The 14,419-nt window shown below is 42.8% G+C and overlaps 1 protein-coding gene across 1 annotated transcript in view; it reads left to right on the top strand.

Moving 5' to 3' along the window:
• The window catches only part of LOC124271311 (5'-3' exoribonuclease 1-like), an 82,121-nt gene that overhangs the window by 1,053 nt on the left and 66,649 nt on the right, over positions 1-14,419 (top strand). The window contains 4 exon segments of the mRNA XM_046706407.1: positions 4,710-4,841; positions 5,521-5,621; positions 6,346-6,443; positions 8,449-8,558. Of these exon segments, the coding sequence (XP_046562363.1) occupies positions 4,710-4,841; positions 5,521-5,621; positions 6,346-6,443; positions 8,449-8,558 (441 nt within the window).

The raw sequence follows: 14,419 nt of genomic DNA on the forward strand, positions 1-14,419 counted from the left end.
AAGAAATAATGGCGCGAAAAAAATAAATGGGAAGTGCATGGCACAGTGGGGCGGGAGCGTGAGAAATCTAAACAAACCATTGCGCATGCGCAGTGGTTTGTTTTCATTTCTCGCACTTCCGCCTCACTTCGGGGGTCGGTGGGGTAGCCTAGTGGTTAAAGCGTTGGCTCGTCACGCCGAAGACCCGGGTTCGAATCCCCATATGGGTACAATGTGTGAAGCCCATTTCTGGTGTCCCCTGCCGTGATGTTGCTGGAATATTGCTAATAGCGGCGTAAAACCTAACTCTGTCAGTCAGTCTGCTTCATTTCTGCCGAAATGACCCGTTAAACGAGCACTCATTAACTGTGATGGTGCTCATGGTCCCCAGGTAGAGCGTCCGCCAATTACGTCACTAATTAACGAAGTCAGTAATCCGGCGAAGCGTGTTCAAGCCCCAGCAGCGTTAATTAAACTGAAAAAGTGCACACGGTAAAGTGCAGTACTCCCAATGCTTTAATTATTTTCATAAATGTCACAAACGATAGCCTCATTTGAATTGAAGATTTGAAGCAACTCTCTGTTATCATGGTATTGCTATTGTTTTTACTATAACACGCAGTACAAGCATATAACACTATCAAACATTTATATTACCACGTCACTTCCGGTTATTTTATTTGGATGGTAAATATGCAGATGACCTGATAGTTGTCACAGGATTCTCTTGATGAAGTATGTTTGACTCATGCAAGATGCAATGGTGATAGGATTCAAACCAGGTTCACAAAATTCCAGAACTTACAGCAAAGATGAATACTTTGCTTAAGCTATGATTAGCCATGAGATCCCACTGAAATAAATTCATTTGTTGACGTAATTTGCATATGTAAACAGCCAACATAGGGCATGGTATTTTTAGTATTTTACTTTCCCAATGTTTTCACATGCCATGATAATAGAGTTTGGGTATAATTCAAGTCACTGTGTTAGGACAAGGCATGGTGGCCTGAAATCGAACCTGAAAATATAGAAACTTGGGAAACTGTAGGTACATTAATTCCAGAATGTGCCCATTAAAATTAGTGTTCGTCAGAGCTCCAGATAAGATTTAGCTTATGTGGGTACTGTACCCACTGTATTTTTTTGGAGTGGGTATTATGAATGTTGACTGGGTATTTAATTTGCCGTTACCCACTGCTTTCAAATATGTGCGTATTTCAGTCATTTTACTCACCTAAGTATTATGTGACTGGGTAAGTTTACTAAGCAGGTATGTTCTTCTTTATGACTATGTCATACCTAATCAAAACCAACTTAAATATAATGGAAATGAGTTCATAAAAACTCCCTCATCCTAAATGGACAGTACAGCACTTGTCCTGTACTAACAGTACAACTTGATAGCAATTGATGTCTTTTTCATTACGCAAGCGATTTTTATAAATATATTCCGTACGCATTTGTTTTAAACTTCTTGCGTATCTAACATTTTAAATGCGTAATTGGTACGCAACAATTATTTTTCAATGCGTAATTGGAAAGTTTACATGTGTATTTTACCTGAATATGCAGCTTATCTGGGCCTCTGGTTCGTGATTATCATTATTTGCCATTTATTTACCGTTGATTTTTTAACCATGGACTGGTAATTTGTGTGACTCTCAGTCCCAAGGGACCCGTGAAGATCCGGGGGTAGAATAGGTCTTCAGCAACCCATGTGCTTGCCATAAAAAGGCGACTATCTTGTCGTAAGAGGCGACTAACGGGATCGGGTGGTCAGTTTCGCTGACTTGGTTGACACATGTCATCGGTTCCCAATTGCGCAGATCGATGCTCATGCTGTTGATCACTGGATTGTCTGGTCCAGACTCGATTATTTACAGACCGCCGCCATATAGCTGGAATATTGCTGAGTGCGGCGTAAAACTAAACTCACTCACTCACTCAGTCCCAAGGACTGGCTGTAAAGTGCAGTACTCCCAATGCTTTCTGAATGAATGAACAATGTTTGCTAGTGACCTGTCATTTTACACTGTTGGTCTTCGTTTATTTTAAGCCACATAACAAAACATTACGTTTCATCACTTTGCAATCAGAGAGGTCAGAGAGAGTGTAACAAGTATAGTGCAAAAAGTCTAAAACTCTAACACAAACTGTTAAGCTTTAAAGATATTAAGTGGATTTTGTATGGCTGACACAAATACTGAATGGTAACCTGTACTCAGGACTGGCGAAACGTTTTATCGTGGCCAATCCATGTTATTTGAACATTTGTGGAACAGTATCAATATGTGTGGATATTAGACAAGAGTGTGACACAATATGATAAAGGTACACAAGGTATCAGTTTTAGGTCCATGAAATTAGGACAAATGTTACTCATCAAACAGCAACAACACATTGACACACCTATATTTTTAGTCAGAATGAATGTTGGTCACCATCCTGAAAGCTTGTACAGTGGAAGCTGTCTAAACTGGCACTCGTCGGGACTGAAGAAATAAACCGGTTTAGACAACGTGACACGGTTGCCTACGACTAGAAATGAGCTCATATTCAGTTTTATTAGTAACATAAACATGATAAATCAACTCATTTGTTTCTTCTCTATTGATGATTCGAGAGCGATTTGTTCATAATCCCTTGTTATTTCAACGCAGGATTAATTGGTGACAATACACATGTGGCTGACACCTTGCCACGTGCCGGATTAGACAGCACTGATCACTGTATAAACACATTTACGGGTGGCTCATTTCATACTGATATCCGGAATTATAAATAATAATAATAATAAAGTTAGTATTTATATAGCGCCTTTTCCAACAACTTTGCTCAGAGGCGGCGCTTAGGCAAAGGCACTGTCAAAAAATTGACAGCTGCTGGATTGCAGAGCTTTTAAATGATGATAAATGTACTAGCCACAGACGGGACTGAGATTTTATGCCAGTGTTGACTAGGGCAAGATGTTGCCCTGATTCTCATATTGCGATATATTGCAATAATTTAAGAGATATTGCAAGACATATTGTGATATTTGATTGGAAGGTTTCTGCCCAAGTGTGTACATCATTAATTCATAATAGCTCTCTGTGTGTGACATCGTCTTCTTAGTTGCTGTTACACCATACTTTCAGGCTCCCCGTCCCCATTGTGTATGGTTGTATGCCAATGGTTTACAGATGAATGATATAGAGCCTTAATGTAGAATATTTAATTGACGTACTGTATTGCAACAAAGTTGTGGGAACGTTATGATAAATTTAATAGTATAACATGGTTTTCATTATCAGCGTTGTTTTCTTGAACAGAATGCACTTCAAAGCAGTATGTAATTATTGTTACTGTATGTGAGTGATTCATTCAGATTCAACTCCAATACAAACATGTTAACATGAGCTATTGCAAAATGAAAACAAAAACATGATTTAGGTGAACTACTTGAGCTTAAAATCTCATGTGACAATATATTAGTAAGATTCTTCACTCAGTCAGTCAGTCAGTCCTACAATATTTATAAGACTATGGCTGTTATGATAAATTGATAACATATGTCCTATTATAAAACAAGCAAAATGGTCACTTAGAGCCAGAGGTTCTGATTGGTCATATCTTTTAAGGGCATTTAGAAATGGCATGCATAAGAAAAGCAAGGTTTATGGATCTCCCCTTCTTTATTGTGAATAGCACAAAGTTTCTGAATGTATGCTTGCTCCTTCATGACTCGATTTAGGAGCGAACATACACTTCGAAACGTCGTTTTATTCACAACAATAAATTGACATCCATAGATCTTGCTTTTCTTAAAAGTTGGTCCATTTGAGGCCACTTAATTCCTCCAAAACGTCACATATGAAATCATTCAAGTAAACAAAACATAAAACATTTGGTAGAATATTTGGCACTTTTGGAGCTACTTATAAAAATGTTACATGAAACCAAGAGAAATAAGTGTATATTTGGTAGCTATAGAGCACATTTTGTTGCTGTGATAATCAAGGGCAGATAATTCAAAGGGAGCTATTTCTGGATGGCCCATTATATTGCAGAACCTGAACCATATCATGATAATCGTATCGCGAGATACTGTACCGGTATATACTGGTTTACCGGTAATATTGCACAGCCCTAGTGTTGACAACTTGCCAGATTGGACAGCTGCTGGTTTTGACAGCTTCCACTGTATATAAATGCAGCTTACCTTGAACATCAGCACTTTAGGGCACTTTTTCGTAACAGAACACTTTTAATATATATTCCCAAAACATGTTTTCATGCCCCAGTATATGCAAGGGCAGCTAAAAAACCATCCTTATAGTTACTATCGTTACCTATTGTGAAGGTGGTAGTCTTCTTTTTGGGGTTGTATACCATCTGGATGTTACACCCACAAACTCAGACGGAGACACCTGATTACCATCACACAAAGTCAGTGACTCAACCGCGAAAGGTACTAGAGTCTGTATTTTTCTGAAAAAGTGTAATCCCACATATAATAAAAGTACATGTAACCACTTTCTAAAAAGCATTGCGTATTCATCGAGTCAGCCATGGGAGCTGTGACAGTTTATACATGTCAGTCGTGGTGGCTGAGAGGTTTGGATAACTGCCTGTGCTGATGAATAGGTGCCTCATGATTAGAGTTTGGGTTCAAATTCCGTATGGGATGCTGGAATTTACAACCACTGACCACTGTCCTTAAAAGACCTGATTGTTTCTGTGTTTAGATTCCTGAGTTTGATAACCTGTACCTGGACATGAACGGCATCATACATATTTGTTCACATCCAGAAGATGACAACCCACATTTCAGAATCACAGAAGAGAAAATATTCTCTGACATCTTTCATTACATTGAGGTAAGGACTGTCTTCTATAGTACTTCTTGTTTACTTTAGTATGCTGTAATATTACTAATAATCATTTTAGCATAAAATGCGAAAACATGTGAAAATTATTTGTAGCATAACCAACATATAGGGATATTTTTATTATGCATGTTGATAATGGAAAGCACATCTTCTGAAAGAGAGTAATGTTATCATGAGAGAAGCTGCAACTAGCTGAATATTAGAATATTGATCTTCAGTAACCCATGCTTGTCAAAGGAGGCGACTAACGGGATCGGGTGGTCAGGGTCGCTGACTTTGTTGACACATGTCCTCGGTTCCCAATTGTGCAGATTGATGCTCATGCTGTTGATCACTGGATTGTCTGGTCTAGGCTTGATTATTTACAACTGCCGCCATATAGCTGGACTATTGCTGAGTGCTGCGTAAAACTAAACTCACTCACTCAACATTCACTCATTCAGTCATGAAATCTTGTCCTGTAAAGAAACAGGTTAGAATTGCTCTTTAGCAACCCTTGCTTGTAAAAATGACTTACGGGATCGCTTGGTCAGACTCACAGAATCATTTCTTCATATCCTAACTGCACAAATTGATGCTAATGTCAGCATACTAATTAACAAATGTAGATCTGATGTTAATAATAAAAAAACCTCCCAAAACAGTCATCTGACATGATTCTTTTCAGTTTTTGTTTCGCATCATAAAACCAAGGAAAGTTTTCTATATGGCTGTTGATGGTGTTGCTCCTCGGGCAAAGATGAACCAACAGCGTGGTCGACGATTCAGGTAAATATGCCACATGTACACACATTGTTGATACATATTCAGTGGATACACTTTTCAAGCCATGCGTTCTCCAAGCCTGTGCGATGTCTTTTCTGCTACTGTGATGCTGGTTCATAGTATGTTCTTGTTCAGACGGGACGGTGGGGTAGCCTAGTGGTTAAAGCCCCGGGTTCGATTCCCCACATGGGTACAATGTGTGAAGCCCATTGCTGGTGTCCCCCTGCCGTGATGATATTGCTGGAATGTTGCTAAAAGCGACGTTAAACCATACTCACTCACTTACTCTTGTTCAGACATGGCTATCTGTTTCTCCACAAATTTGTCCATTCACAAGTAGCCACCTGCCTGCTGGCCTGCAGCTCGAGTAGCTATAACGTGGCTAGTGAATATTTAATGGTGATGTGTTCCTTCCTAAGTACAGACCCATGAAGATCCGGGTTAGAATTTATCTTCAGCAACCCATGCTTGTCGTAAGAGGCGACTATCAGGATCGGGTGGTCAGATTTGCTGACTTGATTGACGCATGTCATCATATGCCAATTGCATAGATCGATGCTCATACTGTTGATCACTGGATTTTCTGATCCAGGCTCGATTATTTACTGACCGCCGTCATATAGTTGGAATATTGCTGAGTGCGGCGTAAAACCATAGTCAGTCAGTCAGTAAAAACTGAAATAATCTTTTCAGTAATATTGTAAATGTCTGTTTTCTTCCTTTTCAGATCAGCTCGGGAAGCTGAAGACTTGATAAAGAAGGCACAGGAAAAAGGAGAGGTTTTACCAACTGAGAAGAGATTTGACTCTAACTGTATCACCCCAGGTATGTTAGATGACTTGGTCAAGGCAGGGGAGTAGCACAGAGGGTAAAGCACAGGGTTTGGTTCTTTACATTCCTGGGCTGTGGGGTAGCTGAGTGGTTAAAGCTTTCACTCATCACGCCAACGCTGAAGACCTGGGTTTGATTCCCCCACATGGGCACAATGTGTGAAGCCTATTTCTGGTGTCCCCTGCCGTGATATTGCTGGAATATTGCTAAAAGAAGCATAAAACCAAACTCACTCACTCACTCCTCCCATTCCTACAAATTTGTGCAGACCTCAGTGTCTCTCACTGTTACATTCCTGGCATGGTCCTGGGATAATGTTAGAGGGGCATAAAAACATTCTCAACTTATTTGACTTAGATGTTTGCTGTTTATATTATATTATACATTAAAATGTTGTACATTTTGAGACATTTCTGCACAAGTGTGGTCTCTTTGTTCCCCAGTGAGAGGATCTGTACTAGAGCTGTAATGATGCATCAAACTATCAATGGATTGCAATTGTTGAGTCCCTGATAGCAATTAATCGATGGTAGAAACAAAAACTATTGATGCATTGATAGTTTGTGTGACTATCGATAGTTTAGTACCGGTAATTGATTTCCGTTGATAATTGTGCAGAGTCTATTTGAGACCACGCCCTTGAGCCATTGATGCATAGTAGTAAAAAATGGCGCACTATTCCTTGACATGGTGGGTCCGGTTGGCGTACCATAAAAATAAAATGACTCGTAACAATCATGTATAAGCCTGCATACCCTGCCAAACTTCCCAATATTTTCTACTTGTCACATTTTCTAGTGATCAATTGGCATTCGTAATCCTCACAGCACTTTGTACACTGTCCAACATCCAGTGCGAAGCCTAAATCAATGCATGGAGCTGACATTACATAGCTTATTCAAGTCATGCTGTGTCTATACATAAGAGTTGCGCCCCTAAGCAGTCAATTTCTATATCGAAGTGCGTTAACTTAATATTGAAGGTAGTTTTTTTAATCAAACTACAGTGGGAAAAATGCTGCTCTGAAGCGACAGTCGCAAATACTTTCATTTTTTCCAAACAAAAAGAAATAAAAGTGACAAAGAAGATTAGGGAACAGTTTTGGGGTCAAATGATGGCAATTGTAATTCAGAAATTCATGTCACGTTCTTTCCAAACAAAATGGCAAGCTTTATATCCATGGGTTTTGTTCTGTGAAAGTCAAAATAAGTCTACTAATTTAAAATGAAAAAAGACTGTCACTGAGATATAAATTACAACATAATAACTTAAATGGTAATCTCATAATTTGAATATATTAACAGTTAAATAAAACAACTGAACAGCTGTAATTTGAATGATAAACTCGTTGAAATTACTGAGTGAATAAATTGTGTCCCTTGTTTATTTCTGATGACCCATGATGGCAAATGTCCCACTAGTTTCATTACCCATGGGCCCAGGGCCCACTTCATCTGAAAAGTAAAATAGACACTGAATTCCTGCGCAATATACAGGAAGTACCAGATTTGTTCACTTTGATTTAGAGTTATCCGCCCCTCTTGCCTCTTCAACAAACTTGACTGTTTACTTGATCTGGGTTTCAAGTTTGTCAGTTGTTAAAAGAGACTGAAACTACTTCAGCTTGTTTTTATTTCATATATACTATACATTCATTTGGGAAATGCCTTCAAATGAGACAATTCAAGGAGAGAAAAAACTATTGCAATAGAAATAATTCTTTCTCCCTCAATAGCCACCCCTAATCTGTACCCATCCATTCATTCTTAACTCCCAGAGCGGGGTGGTGGGGTAGCCTAGTGGTTAAGGCATCCAGTCATGTCAAAGGCCCGGGTTTGATTCCCCCTATGGGTAACATGTGTGAAGCCCATTTATTTCGTTACCCCGTCGTGATATTGTTGGAATATTGCTGAAAACGTCATTAAACTAAACTCACTCACTCCTAAACATTTATGACATGATATACTGACAAGATGAAGTGGTTGTCCCTCGATTGCAGGAACAGAGTTCATGGTTCGACTACAGGAACAACTGAAGTATTTTGTGGTGCAGAAAATTTCAACAGACCCTTTGTGGCAGGGGCCCGAGGTTTACTTGTCTGGTCATGAGGTAAGTTCTCAGTTGAATCAGGGGCGGTGGGGTAGCCTAGTGGTTAAAGTGTTCGCTCGTCAAAGGCCCAGGTTCGATTCTCCACATGGGTACAATGTGTGAAGGATCAAGTGGTCAGGCTTGTTGACTTCACTGACACATGTCATCTTATCCCTATTGCGTAGATCCATGCTCATGATGTTGCATTGTCTGGTCCAAACTCTAGCATTATATGTTATTTTGTATAGAGCAGCATGTGCAACCTGTTTTTGTCTTGTGCAACAAGGTTATTGCCTAAGGTTGCACTGAGTGCAAGAAAGTTTCTAGTCCTTAAAGCCATGGATTGTCTGGTGTTATTCGTACAAACCTGTAGAGGTTTTTGTCTGGTGAGACCACCCCTACAGGACCCCAAAAGGCCCCCCTACAGCCAAGAGCAAGTAACTGTCGCTGTCTACCTCGTACCTTCAGATATTTTTTTTATGTATTTTTCTTTTTTGCAGTCAGACATTTAGTGGTTATATACCATTATATACAGTTGTCGGCAATTTCAGTTATCTTATTACAGTATTTACAAAAATAGATTGTCATAAATTTGTCATGGTATTTTGGGTTTCTACAGTATGTACACATTTTTGTTTATTTGAGCTTCTGGTCACCTGGGGCGGGGTGTTAGTTTCATTTCTTTCTTTTTTCTCTTTTATTTTATAATTTCTTTATTTGTGTTGCATTTGTACACAGTTGCACATGTATATAATTTTCTATATTAACAATAGGTGACAAGATGACCAGAACTTAGTAAATTGGTTAAGATGTCCGTACAGTTTTGCTGTGTATTTCATAAAGAAATAAAAGCTTGTGAGTTCTTCCTGGATCATTTCAAAATTCATTGTTTTTTTATATGTTTTATTTTTGAAGATAAATTGTTTGCATACAATTATTAAAAGATTTATTGATCCAAAATTTGGTAGCAGCGAGCCAAGAAGTATATCTTTCTTGTTTAGTTTATTGGATAAATCGTCTTTCTGATTGACCCATTTTTCAAATTGTGTCCAGATGGAACTCACGTGTTTGCAATACCAGAACAGATGATCAGTTGTTTCGCTTTGATTATTACAATAACCACATAAATTGCTGTCTGCGTATCCCATTGTAAAGAGTAATGAATTTGTTGGTAAGATATGATGAAGAATTTGATATTGAAACCATTGCTGTTTAGGAATTTGCAGGCATTTAGTTGGAATCATGTTATATTTTTGTCTATCGGGTTCCAGTATTGTTTCTCCAAATATCAATTCCCATTTTGGAAAGTGTTGATTACGTATACACTGAGTTTGTATAAGAGTTTCATAGTAATATCTATTCCCTTTTACCGTTTTAAGTAGATGTATGATATTAAATGGCATATGGTACCTCACTTTTCATGCTGAACGTATCAGACAGAATGTGGGGAGGTGGGCGGCCGTACCCCAAGGAGGACTTTCTTCAAAGAATCAGTAACCTCTACAGGTTTGTACGATTCTTTTTGAGAAGAATACCTCCTTTGGGTACATATAAGCATAAGACAGACTCCCAAAGATTTTGATTTGGGAGTGGCATTCTGTCTGGCAACAACTAAACCTGTGGTGGAGTTAAATCTACAACCAAGATGGAGATAGAAAACCACACTTACCTAGTCACCTGACCGCTGTTGTCAACCAGGCAGGGGCGTGGCTTGGGCAGGAAATAGAGAGCACAGGCTTATATTTCGATTGGCTCAAAGTAAGTATGACATAAACCCCACCTCCCAACCGTTACAATGGAAAGGAATGTAAGGGGCATCTCAAAATAATTCCCGACCTTAATAACCCGAACCAGCGAAGCGTGGCGAGAGGTATAAGAGAGAGTAAAACGCTTAAAAGCTAATAACACGGGAAATTACCACCACTAAGAGTCCCACCGATAAAACTGGGAGGACGATAAAAAACCTGACGCCACTAAGTGCAGCTCACTCGGCTAAAGAGTTACGACTCTGCCCACTGTGGAGAACTTACTGGCCAAACCGAGCACGTTCACGTGAGTGTTTGTCCAGCTGGTAATGACGGATGAACGCATACTCTCGGCCACAGAGCAGATCTCCTCAATGGGCAGTGGCGCTGCATACGCTGCATAAGTGGCCACTGCCCTAACCGAATGAGCTTTCATTACTTTCAAACCATCAGGAGGAGTTAGACCCTTATGAATGTAGCTCATACAAATGGCAGAGACAAGCCACCTTGAGATGGTTTGCTTGTTCGCCTGAAGGCCAGCCTTACCACTGCCATAAGCAGAACAGCTGTTTATCCTTACGGATGTCAGCTGCGCGTTTGATATGAGCCTTGAGAGTCTTACTGACATCTAAGACGTGAGCACATCGAAGAGAGGTACCGGACGATGAAGGCTGCGTGAAAGCTGGGAGCTCAATAGGCGCTGTTACATGAAAGGCGTCTGCAATCTTAGGACGATAAGAGTCTGGCAAGCGAATACTGACTCTATCCTTATGGAAAACAGTTAACTCCGGATCGGCAGACGTTACGTGAATGTCTCCGACCCGTCTGCCAGATGTTACCGCGACAATAAAGGCTGCCTTCCAGCTTAAGAATTTGAGGGAGAGAGCCGACAGATCGAAAAAGAGAGGACCGGACATATAATCAGGAACGGTTGACAAGTTCCATGGGGGACTAATCTGCCGGACAGTCAGACGGATTCTGTCTACGCCTGCTAAGAAGTGCTGTACCAGAGGGTGTTGTCCTAAGAGAACACCGTCGGCAGGTATGTGGAAGGCAGAGATTGCCGTGGAGTAGCCTTGGACAGTAGACGCGGATAGGCCGGCCTCTAACCAAGACTGTAAGGGATTGAGAATTCCCTTGTTTCCACACCAGCGTGCATAACAGGCCCATCTATCCTCGTACTGAACGTTTATCGAATCCGTTCACGAAGCCAGAATTGTGTCTGCAACTGGTGCAGGAGTCCCGTTCGCTTGGAGGCGATTCCGGACAGTGGCCAAGCCACCCACTGAATCCTGGGAATCCAGTACAGGAGGCATACCTGATGGTTACCCGGAAACCAGCTTTTGGCCGACCAAAGGGGTGCAAGAAGCACAAGTAGTCGAGCTGGTTGGGTGGCAAGCTGCGATAGGACCTTGGAAATCAGGGGGATTGGCTGGAACGCCCATAACACCCTGTCCATCCAATCGAGCTGGAAGGCATCGGAGGCGATGGCCCTCGGATCCGGTATCCGAGAGCAAAACACCGGAATCTGATTTGTCACCCCAGAGGCAAACAGATCCACCTGGAATGACACGAACAACTGGCAGATAATCCCGAATATCTCCCGATTGAGCATTCACTCGTGGGGGGCTAGTATACGCCAAGAGAGAGCATCTGTACTGACATTGTCTGTCCCGTGAGATAAACAGGCATCACCCGAATGTCAAACTGGTCGCACCATAGCAGAAACTGCCATGCCTCCCGCAGGAGTGACGGAGACACCGTAGCGCTTTGCTTCAGGATGTAGGTCATCACCGCCTGGTTGTCTATCTCGAGATGAACCAGAAGGCTCCCGAACCTGCACTAGAAAGCGTTTGAATACCATCGGGACTACTCTCGATTCAAGCACATTGATGTTCAGGCTCGCCTCATTCTCTGAACAAAGGCCTGATACTTGAAGTTCGGCCAGAACCCCGCCCCATCCTGTGAGGGAGGCATCTGTTTGAATCGAGAGCGTGGGCGTCAGGATAACCAAGGAGACTCTCCTGGCCATATTCCTGATGTCAGTCCACCACCGCATCGTGTAAGTGTGTGAGTGAGACAACAAAGAATGCTGTATAGGTCGCATCCTCAGATGCACACGCCAAACTGTGTCCACCGTTGCCACCATGTTACCAAGCAACTGGAGCCAAGTCTGTGCTGAGGCCCTTGGGGACTCGAGGAATTGTAAAACAACCCCCTGAACTTTGGTGATGCGGTCGGGAGACAGAGAGACCATGCCTCTCGAATCTCGCTCCCAAGATGACCAGATCCGTGGTCAGAACCAGCTCTGATTTCTTGAGATTGATAATCCAACCCAACTTGGTGAGAATACTGATCACTGAAAATGTCACATCTCGACTCAAGTGAGTGGGAAGCACTCTGAGTAGCCAGTCGTCCAGGTAAGGTTGACAACACCTGCCCTGTGACCTGGCAATCTGCGCCGGTATTAACATTAGTTAGGTGAAAACCCTTGGCGCCATGGAGATGCCGAAGGGGAGTACACGAAACTGATAGCACCTCCTGTCGAAGGAACACCAGAGGGATTTCCTGAACTCGGGGTGCATAAAGGTACGCGTCCTTGAGGTCGATTGACGTAGTGTCTCCATCTTGAAGGTCGGTACCTGTATCATATCGTTCAGCCCTTTGAGATTTAGAATCGGTCTGAACCCTCCATCCTTTTCGGTGACCAGGAAATAAGTGGAATAAAATCCCACATTCTCCTGTCCCGTCGGAACCACCTCGATGGCTAGCACCTTAGTGCATCAGATCCCAGAGAAGAAGTGGGGGGGGCTCACTTCCACTGTGGCATGTGGCCGTCCCTGAGTGTGGACAGGACCCATAGAATTGTGCTGACCTTCTCCCATTCTGGAAGGAAGAGAGGACAGGGACGTCGGGCTAAAGGCAATGGATCCCAGTGGTTGGCAGTGCTCCGACTGCTTGCACTGGGTCCTCTGAGGGCACCCGAGGTAGATTTACTGGGAAGTTGGGGCTGACTTCCCTTTCCTCGGAAAAGGCTGCTGTGATTGCGAGGCCTTGCCCTTGCCTTTGCCCTTACCCTTACCTCTGCGTGACTGCAAGGAAGGATATGCCGAGGTAAGGACTGAGGGCCACACACGAGAAGTAGAGGGTTGTTCAAGCAAGGGCTTAGAATCTTTGAAAGAATTATTGACCTCTGCGGCCTCCTGGACTACCGTTGCTGCGCCCGGAAACAGGGTATCACCCATCCGGTACGGCAGAGACAGTAGAGCCTGTTGCGTTGCCAGAGAGTAGAGAGCCACAGATAGCAAAAGTCACAGGAGGCCCATAACCGCACTCATCATTTGACATGCTGATGACCGGATGGCATTGCACGCCAAATGAGAGTGCACCTTTGTAAGCTGCTTAGCCAAAGTGGTGGATGAAAAGTCATCTGCCCCCTGCTCATGTCCACCAGCTGCCTCTGAAGGGCTGAGAGGTAGGCTGAGTGACGACCACTTTGAGCCACTGAACGACGTTCCGGTATTGTTCTTTGAACAACTGGTATACCGATTTCAGTGCTTGGGCATTGGCGGCAAAGGATGGCAGCCGTCGACCCTACTTTGCCGAACCTAAAGAATGGCCAGAAGATCCACCCATTGCGACAGACGCGAACACGCAGTTGTCCACCTCAGGGGGATTATAAAGCCCCTCCTCCCCCCTCAGAAATCGGCAATTGAGGTTGGGCAGGTCGAATCGCGCACGAGTACCGAGAAGGAGGGGGTTAACCACCTCCACCAGGAAAGAGGGGAGGATGCAGAAACGGGTCTTGGGCGTCCTAGACGGAGCGCCCCAGGGGGACGAAACTCAGCGGGGTCGGGGTCGTCTGACGGGAGTACCACCTGAGGCAGGACTGAAGCAATAATGCCGCAGGGGCGAGCCGAAGCGAAAAGTTTGCTCTCCCCACCCCTCCCTACCCTCCTCCTCCATGGCTTCCTCCTTGCGATCCTTCTAGAGAGGGTCGGAAGAGGTGCCAAAGAGAGAGAAAGAGTATTTAGAAAGAGGATCGACCCATGGCTCATACCTAAAAGATGACGCCGAGACTCGAGGGAAGAGCCTGACGTAACAGGATTTGCCAGTAGCGCAACCGGTAGCACAGAC

This window comes from Haliotis rubra, unplaced genomic scaffold (genome assembly GCF_003918875.1).
Source record: "Haliotis rubra isolate DU_JTF1 unplaced genomic scaffold, ASM391887v1 Scf16, whole genome shotgun sequence".
In the NCBI taxonomy this organism is placed as follows: domain Eukaryota; kingdom Metazoa; phylum Mollusca; class Gastropoda; order Lepetellida; family Haliotidae; genus Haliotis; species Haliotis rubra.